Below are 10,581 nucleotides of genomic sequence, written 5' to 3'. Positions count from 1 at the left end.
CAAATCAACCACATGAGTCGTGTTTTCTTACCGAGACGGGATCCATCAAACATGGCTCAATGTATGGCTGGAGGGCTGCTTCTCACAGTAACAATGTGCCTCCGGACTGAATGACCTTTCTGTCCGTCCTTCTGAATTCAGTTTGATTTTAAAATATCCAACCAGTTGTGGCCCAAACCTGTTATCCAGTGCTCCCTCAGAATATGGTTACAATAAAGGAAGCATTTCCATTTCAATCAGGCAAGTAATGTCCGTCCTCTAGTAAATAACAATCTGTTTCCTCCATCACCTAAACAGGTGGATTTCCAGACATGGCATGGGAACGGTCAGTTATTTTTAGTCAACTTTTTGTTGATTTGGCACATATTTCATTTCAAATAAAGAACAAAAAATTTGTAAAAGAAAAATGAAAAACAATATGATTATACAGATTTCAGTCTGTGCTAAGAAGTTATTTAATGTTGCTGTCAACGCCTACAAACTGTCCAACTATTTACAAAGTGGTGTGTGAAGCAATTAATCCTGGGTAAATCTAACCCTTTGGTAATTTTGGTTTAATTTCCATTTAAATCAAGATTAAAATTAAATCTGTTGCACCAGTTATTTTAAACGTAGACTAAACCTGGATTAGCAGTTATATTTAAACCACCTCTGGAGGAGGTTTATCTCCATTTTATTGACAACATGGCTGCATATCTTCGCTGGATGGAGTTTGAGGAAAGAGTTCCTTGCAGGAAAATTAGAGATAAGTTAAACCCAATTGAATTCTATGACAACGGAAGTTTTCACAGCGTATAGAGTCACAAAGGAGTCTGTGATGAACCTCAATGTGAAGGTTGGACCAGCAATCAACCATGGAAGTGAGAGGAACGTTGCCGTGCCGACACTTCTCCAGCTCCTAGTAGCTTTGTGATTTTATGCTACAGGGTTAGTTTAGGAGAAATATGGCATAATTTAGGGTTATTTAGTTCTGTATTTGTTCAACATACATTGTGCATTTGTTTACATTTCGTTGGAATCCATCATGGCAGACATTGAACATAAAGTAATCCTGTTTTAACTCTTGTTTAAACTAGTCTAACTAATTCAGGGTTAAAATTAAGATGTGCAACACACCTCTGATTAAATATAAACCAGTTTAAACCTAAATTTACTAACCCTATCTTAACTCTAAACCAGGATTAATTTAATCCTTGTTGGTGCAACCCAGCACAAGTATAACTTTATTCTACATACCTTGATTTCAGAAGCACAACACCACAGAAATACCTTTTTAGTTTAACCAGAATCTACATTTCCAAGGTTAAATGTTGCCTCAATGAAGCCTTCATGTTTAAAATATTTAGCATCTCATGTGACCTCAAATGGACTTAAACATAGACACAATCAAAGAACCTATAAAATCCATGTCATCCCGACATGATTCTGATTTTGTTCTGTTGAAGTTAATGGGGCCTGTTGTAAACCACCAGATCTGTGTTGTTTCACCATTGACTGAAAAAGTCTTCCACACAATAAAAAAGAACATTGTGTAATGTTGAGTGATGCTTTTATTTAAATGTGATTGTTTAATTTCCTTGTCATTGTTCTCCAAACAGATCATGGATGTGTTAGCAGCTGCATATAGCTCAACTCAAGATAGCTACAAGACCAACGAATGTCAATCATAACCAGATTTATTTAACGCCGTTTATTATAACTGGATGGACTCAATGATTATGGACCGTGAGAGACTAGATCTAATGCTACGATGCCTTGCAGTTTGCCTCAGTGATTTAGCACATTCATGCAAGTCATCTAGCTAGCCTATATTATCAGAAAGCATACACATAACTCGAGAGAGAGAGAGAGAGAGAGAGAGAGAGAGAGAGAGCGAGAGAGAGAGAGAGAGAGAGAGAGAGAGAGAGAGAGAGAGAGAGAGAGAGAACGATTAAGCTCAAGGCTGTATCATTTAGCAACAGTGCTGTCTGTTTCTTTTACACAGTAACCAGGGTTATTTATTATTGAAAGTAACTTAACCAAATTATTGGAAGACGTTTCAACAGAAATATTGCTGAGTAACATTTGCAAATAGTCATTTAGTTAATTGAAGAATAAAGTAATAAGTACTGGTATGAAGGTCCAGCCCTCCTGAATAGTATTTAATATAATTTAACAACAGTTTGATAGTTGGTTTGTTATTGATAACACATATGGACAAAAATATGTTATATTGCAATGAAATTCATGAAGAATCCTACCAGATTGGTACCAATGTAAGTTCATGTTATAGGTACAATACATCATGTTCCAAGTATTTCTTATTTAGAAAGTAGTCATTTGCATGATTTAAATTTTTTTTTCTTTTTTACAAAGAACCCTTTTATATCGACATTTTATTGTGTATTATCTGTCCAGGTTTATGGTCCTTGTTCTTAGCTGTTATTATATATATATATATATATATATATATATATATATATATATATATATATATATATATATATATATATATATATATATATATATATATATATATATATATATAGACATATAATTATATATTATATCCTTGTTCCTAGCTATTATATATATATATTATATTATTGTATTATTATATTGTTATTATATACAGTATATATCACAATATACATCTAGAAAAGCCATAAACATGCACACTCCGGTCAGGAGGTGGCGGTGATGCATATGAAGGTTGTTTATCAAGAGCAAGTCATTGAATAAAAAAACACAAAAGAAGAGACGATTCACTATCACAACAGCGCATGCGCGAATACAAGGTGAATCTTTCAGCCATGAACCTGCGAGATGAATTTATTCAGCTCCTGCGGTTATGCTAACTAGCCTGAACTGTCGAAACATCTGCTCGAGGGAAGAAAGTCTCACGCTACGTAACCTCGCTTCTACTTTGAGCCGTGAGGTAAGTTATGTTGTTAGAGGCGTTAGAGGTGGAGGCTACGTTACGTAGTGTTCCGTAACTCAGTGGCGTTAGAGGACAATCTGTAGCACAATAAGTGACCTATCTGAATAACTGCTTAGTGTTGGTCCCAGCTGTCTGTATACGGTATTGGACCGAATGACAATTCTACACAATATGGATCACAGAATACTTTATTTGGCGGCACCGTTTAGTTCTGTCTGAATTTGGTAGGATAAACGTTCCCATGTTGCTCTTGAGGTTCTGATCTGAATCGTGTGTTTGGACAGCGTTTATGACTGCCTCCCCTCTTTCTCTCACAGAAACACAACTGGCATTGCAGGCAAAGCGGCCCACAAGGATGGCCAGTGTAAGTCCACACACAATTGTGTTTGAGTAAGTAGAGAAGAATAGTTTATTGGCAGAAAGGTATAATATTCACAACGAAGTTTGACAATTGTTATGTTTTTGTTAGCTCAGAATCAAAAAGGGTTCATTTGGTATGGTGATTGGTGCGTGACAATAAACAGTGCAATAGTTAAATTAAAATGTATAATAATAACATGATTGCATGTGCAGTACACATAAGGGGAGGCTGAATAATAGGAATGCCTCTTGTCATGAACTCCATTATTGGAACAACAGGTGCTGTGCAGGAGAGCCCGGCTGGTCACTTACCTCCCAGGGCTTCATGTGTTGGTGCATCGTGTGGCTGGAGCCAGAGCCTCCTCTGCTGCTGGCTCATCGGGCTCTGATGAGCCCCGTGTAGCTATCACGCCATCTGACATAGGTAGGATGCATGGTCTTAAACATGAATTAGCTGCAGCTGATGATGCAATACACATTGAGAAGCCTGGTATGGATCCTAATGTGTGTCATTTTGAGTGGGAACACAAACTTTGAAAGATTGTCAAAGGCAACAAGATGGTTAAATAGCTGTGCAGCCTCTTCATCTGATTAATTGATGTTGGTGTGTAGACCAAGCATTCATTTATATGACCTGTGAATAACGGTCTTTCTGTTCATGGACTATGGACAGTGTGGCCCGATGAGAGCATGGGCCCTTTTGGACCCCAGGACCAGCGTTTCCAGCTGCCTGGTAAAGTGGGTTTTGACTGCCACCTGGAGGGAATAGCAGAGCAGAAGAAGAGCCTGGCACATCACATGGTCCCTGACGTGCTGTCTTCCCCGTCCAGCAGTGAGAGACACGAGTTAATTCTGGCCCAGGTCATCGAAGAGTTCTTTGTAAGTATAGTGATGTCAACATGAGTTGTTTTTCCAATAGTATCCGACTGCAAAACTCTGTGCGTAATACATTGTATCACGTCCATGCCACACAGCCTCAAGCAACAACATCTGGGTAAACAAGACGACTGTGTAGTGTTTGGCACTCGAGGCCACACGGCTCATTCTGAACAGGCGTTTTTTTTCCGTGATCAAAGTGAGCAGAAATGGTGTTGAACTCATCTGGCATCGTGATGATTCTGTTGCCTGAGACCTTCGCTGGGGCGGTGTTGGTGTTGAGACCTCTCAGCAGTCTCTCGTGACTCCTTTTTGCCTCCTAGATGCCAGCTGTCACTCTTGCTCTATGTTACCTGACCGGAAGGCATCTCTTTTGGTTTTGTATAGTGCCCTCAGCTCTCCTTTCATCCAGGCCTTTTGGTTGGGTAATGAATGTATTGTCTTTGTGATCACTACACTACTCATATGTGTTGATGTAATGATCACACCAGCTTAGTCACACTTCATGATGGTCATTAATGACGAAGACGGAAGTCAAACATGTGAGACTGATGTTGCCGTGAGAGATGAGTCTGAAAAAAAGTGTGCGTGTGTGTGCGTGCGTGCGTGCGTGTGTGTGTGTGTGTGTGTGTGTCAGGAGACAGATGACCCAGCCTCGTCTCAGAATGCTGACCAGTACTTTGACAGCTCCGGTCTGGAGTGTGCCGTACAGTCCTGCCCAGAACTTCTCGCTAAAGGTAGAGAACGGAGGCTTCTGGCACAATCATCCATAACATTTATGTTCATCTTCTAAATTTAATCTGGTTACTAAGAAACTGACAATGTGGTCCCAAGTTAACGGTTGGGTATCATCCCCTTCAGGAGCGAAAGATGCTGAAGTGTTGCTCTTACTGCTGATAAAGTGCCTCCTGTTGTCTGATGTGATGAACAGAGTTCCAGTCCATGTTTCCTGAAGCACCATCCACTGGCATGATGGTGGTCACAGTGACCCAGAAGACCCAGAACGATATGACGTCCTGGTGTGCTGAGGTGGAACAGGAGAGGGATCAGATGCTTGACAGGGTGAGCTGCTGTTTTTCTATGTTTGGGTAGACTGGGACTACAACAACTATGGATTCGGTCTGCGTGAATGATTTATTCTTAACTAAAGGGGCAAATCGAAGAGTCCAGACCTCCTGTGGAACATATTGCCTGTATTCTCCAGGATTTGGTCCACGCTCCACCCTGCAGGGTGTCTCTTGAGCACAGGACTCGTAGTGTTTCTGTTGTCTAGCTGACAAACAGAAACACTGAACTGAACTAAGTCCCTAATTCTGCGTTCATGCCAAAAGAAAAACGCTTTTTTGCCTTGTTTACTCGCTCGAATTTATGTGGTAATTTTGCTTTTTCGCGGCTGAAAGAGGGCCGGCTTTTCCATGGCTTTACTCCATGAAAACGGTGGCCATTTTCGCCATCCACCATTGATATAACAACTAGTTCTGCTTTACTTGTTCATCAACAAGTAAAGCAGGGTTTGGGGGATTCTAGTCCCACAAACCCTGGAATATCAAAGGTCATTGTGTCTGGGTTCATAATATTATCCGTGGGCACACACAGCTCCAACCTGTGTCTGAAAAAAGCCTCTTCCAGCGCTACTTCCAGCAGCAGTTGAATTCAGCAACAGCAAGACAGCGCTGATGCCAGGCGGAGCATCTCAATGTTAATTAGCTTACTTTATTGGTGTGAACGCAGCATAAGTCCTCTGCTGATGTTCATTCACAAGTGTTAAAGTATCAACTCTCCAAGAGACCAACTCTCCAAGAAACCTACAAGAAGAATCTTAGGGGCCCAGGTCAGGATCTTTGGGGCCGATCACCAAATATGATTTCATTCTCTCATACTTACTTCAGAGGAAACCAAATAGTTTAAAGCTTCATTCATAATGTTGACAAATATTTTTAGGATTGTTACTGACTTTTCTGATCCTAACACTTCCAATAACTCCAGAGTGTTGTATTGAAAATCCACTCATGGCAATTTTTAAGAGAATTTACACATTCAGAAAAACATTAAATCGTATTTACTTGAAGGATTTGTGGAAATGGAAATATTTGCTTATTTGAATCCATATTAAATTGTGCTTTAAAGGAATTATTTTCTCCAGACAACAAGTGAATAATGAGTGTGTCTGCTCGTCTCCCTCTCTGGGAGCAGGGGAATCAAAAGGGTTGGCAAGCATGGAATGCATTTTAGCATTTATCAGATTAAACTATATCGTATGTATAATTTATCCTTTTGGCCTATTTGTTTTTTATTGGCTATCAACGTTTTTCTTGGCAGATTCTCAATCAGGCAGATGGTGAAACTACTGCTGCTGTTGTTCTAAGCAGATGAGAATGCAGGCCAATGTGTTTTAATGTAAAATCTGATGGGCCTTCTCTGATGGACCTTTTATGAAGGCCACAGATCAAACAATTTAGAACAAATATGGTCCACTTACAGTCAGGAGAAGAAAGAGGAGCCTACAGACTTGTGATGTCACAGCTATGGAGCAAACGGTCCTCTTCCCTGAGGTCATTCCTCCAAATAGTTGTGTTGTTGTAATTGTTTTGGGACAAAGCCACGGGAAGGAATGGGCACATGGTGTGTTTACCAGCTGAAGGTTAAATATTACTATTAGCTTGCTTGTAACTTGAGATTCAAATAAAAAGAAGGTTGTTAATTTCTATAGATTAAATATCAGTAGTATTGCATAATGAATAATTTGTCCCATGGGAACTGAGGAAGTAAATCAGCATCAGACACAAGATGAGTCCTGAAGCCACTGCGTGTCTGCGTTGTGTTTCTTTTCAGTTTGTCGACGGAGCAAAGCAGATCTGCTACGCCCTGCAGAGAGATGGCTTCTGGGCCGACTTCATCGACCCTTCCTCCGGCCTGGCGGTAAGACAGCTGTCACTCAGGGATATCCACTTCTGAATCTGCTCACCAAATGTGTTTACATTTCATTTAGCTGATGCTATTCTCCATAGAGACTTCCAATAAGTGCATTACATTTGTAGATAGGTAGTTTGGTGTAATGTCAATGGGTTTCACAGATTGGACTCCTGAAAGGGGGTAGGTCTCCATGAGCCACCATCTAACTGTTCCTACTCTTCTCAGTTAAGTTGTAGTTCCCACTAATCCCCAAAGTACCTCTAACTCAGTTGTGCAGCAAAGTGCATGTTGATGAGGCAACCAACTGCAGACTACGAGTCATAAGGGCCCACAACCACGCTGAGCCGTGAACAGACTAACCTGACCGACCACAGGTTTGTCACACAGAAGCATCTGTGAAGCTTCATTGGAAACTGTTTGGAAAAGGGATTGGATGAAGCATGTGTTTATCAAACTCTTACTGAAGTCAATCAGGAGAAGAGAACACATATTTTCTCCAGAAGCCTTTAGTGTTGTTCTTCACTTTTCATTCATGAAAAACTACTCTCCAGTTGATTTATAACTGATGAATTGCAGCATCTTCAGGAGCCGGCATGGGAACCAACTCTCCTTTGTGTCGTCACATACACAAAGCCCCGCCCATAGCTGCATGTAGCTCCTCACAGAACTCTGATTGGTCTTGTCTGGCTCACAGGACACAAACGCATAATTTGAAGCCCGACGATGGATTTTGAGTGAATGTGATGGTGAGATTCTGGTGTGAAGTGGAGAAATGGAGGGAAGCAGAGATGTGAACAGATGCAGATGCTCAAAGAGGTTTCTGACTCGTCTACAGTGCTGGGCCATCTTATGCAAGTTAGACTGAGTAGCTTGGTAGTATAGTGCTGAACTGCATGTTATTACCACTATGTAAACCAGAGCATCCGATTGGGTGAAGTTTCTCAGGTTCACTTCAAAGTTCACATTGTTCTGGAGGCCGGCGCTGTAGTGGTGTGCATAGTGAAGTTTAAAATGCGAGATTACCTTTGGTAAGTGTCTGAGCTGGACTCAACAACAAAGATTCAAAATTGGTGCTGAGCACCCAGCTCAATACTTCTGATTGATTTATAAGAACTGCTAAATTCCTGCTTAAGAAAAAATCCAGACGGAAATGCAGTTTGAGTTCAAATAATTTCAACTTGCACTGCTCAAGCATGTGGCACAATTTAGGAAAATGATACAAGCTGTGATGTTTTTTACATTGCGTTACACTGCCACCATTTGAGATATTAATAATTAACCATTCACAAACAATTAATTATCAGTTAAACAGAAGAAATGATGAATAAATGTATTGAAGAGAATAGCATCCATTAGTTGATCTATTTTCTGGAGCTGGATGTGATCCGATAACTGTAAGATGAATGTGTGTTCCTCCCCAGTTCTTTGGCTCGTACACCAACAACACACTGTTTGAGACAGATGACCGGTATCGCCACCTGGGCTTTCAGATCGAGGACCTGGGATGCTGCAGAGTGATCCGACACTCTCTTTGGGGGACACATGTCTTTGTGGGGACGATATTCACCAGCGCACCACCCAGCAGCCTCACTATGAAGAAGTTGCAGAGCAGCTGAACACATGCTCAGAACCCTGGTTGCCATTAAAAATAACACAATTCTTTAAGAACATTATGAACTTACTTCTTTGTGTTTTTGCTTTCCAATATGTATATATTGAATTATATTTCTATGTTCCAATCATTAATATGAAGACTTAAGCTCAAAGCTTCATTCTTCATATTAAAGGTTCTTGACTAAACGGCAAGTTTGTGGAACCTTTTTAGATTCAGAACCCTCAGGAACACCAGTCCTCTGTCTCACACCTCATCTGATTGTGTTGTCTGAACTGTCTCCTTGTTATTTCATGTCATTAACTCTACTGTAGCTCTGACTGTGCCCTGACAATATACACTGCACCCTACCATCTTAAAATGTGCTTCTTGGTGAATTCAAGTTACAGAAAATAGATCCTGCTTCTTCTGCTGCTAATGCTCTGTAAAAACAGGAAGAAAAATACTCTTTATGTTTTGGTTTTGACAGTATAGTGCGCAAAAAACAAATATTTGGGGAAATGGTCTCAACACCACTGTTATTGTTGAGAACTGGTAAGACATGGTTTATGATGAGTGACTAAAAGTGTGGGGATGCAGTGACCTGTGCACTTTGGATCCTGGTGCGGAGGGATTTTATCACATGAAATGTGAGAATCATCTGGAACAAATACGCAAACAGTTTTGAGAGCAACAGAAGAAAAGGTTGATGGGAAACGAGTTACCAGTAGCTGAAAACAGTTGTGTGCCCACTGGGAGACTTTAGATTCATGCTACTGAAGAAAGTCTTACATCACCACTCGCAAGGAAATGACAACACTTTCATGATCATGGTTTCATTATTGGTCCTCAATGTCTATCAGAACATAAGTAGTAAGAAATGTATTTAATGAGCTCATTTCTGACATTAATATTCTCTCTAAATGCAAACTGGTCACAACCAGATGGAAAACGTATTTAATCAGATTTTTAACGACTGGTGCGAACAACACTGAAATGTTTAAAAACTTTGTCCACCATTTTCAGCTTGTAATTTCTCCCTAAATTTCGTCACAAGGTCTGTTTTTCTCCTGATCATTGATGGAGCGCCGTCTGTAGCCCCACTGACCGTCCGGGTCCAGTCCTCTTTGACTCTGTGTAAATGTAATATGTCCACAAATGAATACGGCCAGTTCAGCAACATCTTTAGTAATGTCAGTGCTTTTGATTATCCAGATCTGTTTAAAGATTGACAATCCTATCCATCACAGTATTCCTCTTTTGGCTGATGTCAAAAGTCTGTCACTTTCTTTTTTTTTTTCTGTAATTTTAACAGTCATCCGGCCCGCAGGCCGTATGTTTGACACCCTTGATTTAAACCCCTACAAAGGTCAACAGTGTACTCAGGCCAAATGTGACCTTTGACCTTTTATGATGATAGTTCAAATTATTTTTAATTACTAAAGCGCAAGAGGAAACTAACAGTGTTTCAAGATGTCTCTCTGTCACAAGAGATAAGCAGTCTAAACATTTTTATCTCCTACAAAATGACATTCCAATATCACCAAATTGCATTCTTACTTACAATTCCAGGCACAGGTTTTTTCTCTCAGATTCAACCATTTCATACCGCCCTCCTCCCAAAGCAGGCTAATGTGTGTTATTGGATGGGAACTTCCTTTTTACGACATGCAGCATGGAAGTAAAGAAGAGAACCAATTCTTTTTTTTTGTCTTGTGAGACTTGGACCACAGCATTTGACCAACATTACATCTTCTAATCTTGGCCCTATGGCCTCTTCTGTTGAAGTGTGACAAATGAATCAATGAGGTAGATAAATTATGCTTATTGTTTAATAAGAATAAATCAAAGATCTCATATTTTTCACTTCTATCGTGTATTGCTTCATGAACAACACATGCTCACTCTTCCATGTTTTGTT

The 10,581-nt window shown here is 40.1% G+C and overlaps 1 protein-coding gene across 1 annotated transcript; it reads left to right on the top strand.

The window, feature by feature from the left end:
• Positions 1 to 2,769: 2,769 nt before the first annotated feature.
• On the top strand, positions 2,770 to 10,530 carry mmadhcb (metabolism of cobalamin associated Db). The gene is made up of 8 exons (XM_068572444.1): positions 2,770 to 2,917; positions 3,238 to 3,284; positions 3,560 to 3,704; positions 3,954 to 4,159; positions 4,794 to 4,893; positions 5,088 to 5,218; positions 6,989 to 7,075; positions 8,491 to 10,530. The coding sequence occupies exons 2-8, from the start codon at positions 3,276 to 3,278 to the stop codon at positions 8,683 to 8,685; spliced, it is 873 nt and encodes a 290-aa protein (XP_068428545.1). The 5' UTR covers positions 2,770 to 2,917; positions 3,238 to 3,275; the 3' UTR covers positions 8,686 to 10,530.
• Positions 10,531 to 10,581: the final 51 nt, after the last annotated feature.

The sequence above is a fragment of the Clinocottus analis genome, unplaced genomic scaffold (genome assembly GCF_023055335.1).
Source record: "Clinocottus analis isolate CAN_PGR_092001 unplaced genomic scaffold, fCliAna1.0.p SCAF_12, whole genome shotgun sequence".
In the NCBI taxonomy this organism is placed as follows: domain Eukaryota; kingdom Metazoa; phylum Chordata; class Actinopteri; order Perciformes; family Cottidae; genus Clinocottus; species Clinocottus analis.
The sequence above is the reverse complement of the archived record's forward strand: the minus strand, read 5'-3'. Positions and strand labels throughout refer to the sequence as shown.

What these genes read in the sequence shown, in the direction of transcription:
- mmadhcb (XM_068572444.1), top strand. An exon ending in TATCACGCCATCTGACATAG is followed by an intron (nt 3,705 to 3,953) that starts GTAGGATGCATG and finishes GACTATGGACAG; the next exon opens with TGTGGCCCGATGAGAGCATG. An exon ending in ACCCTTCCTCCGGCCTGGCG is followed by an intron (nt 7,076 to 8,490) that starts GTAAGACAGCTG and finishes GTTCCTCCCCAG; the next exon opens with TTCTTTGGCTCGTACACCAA.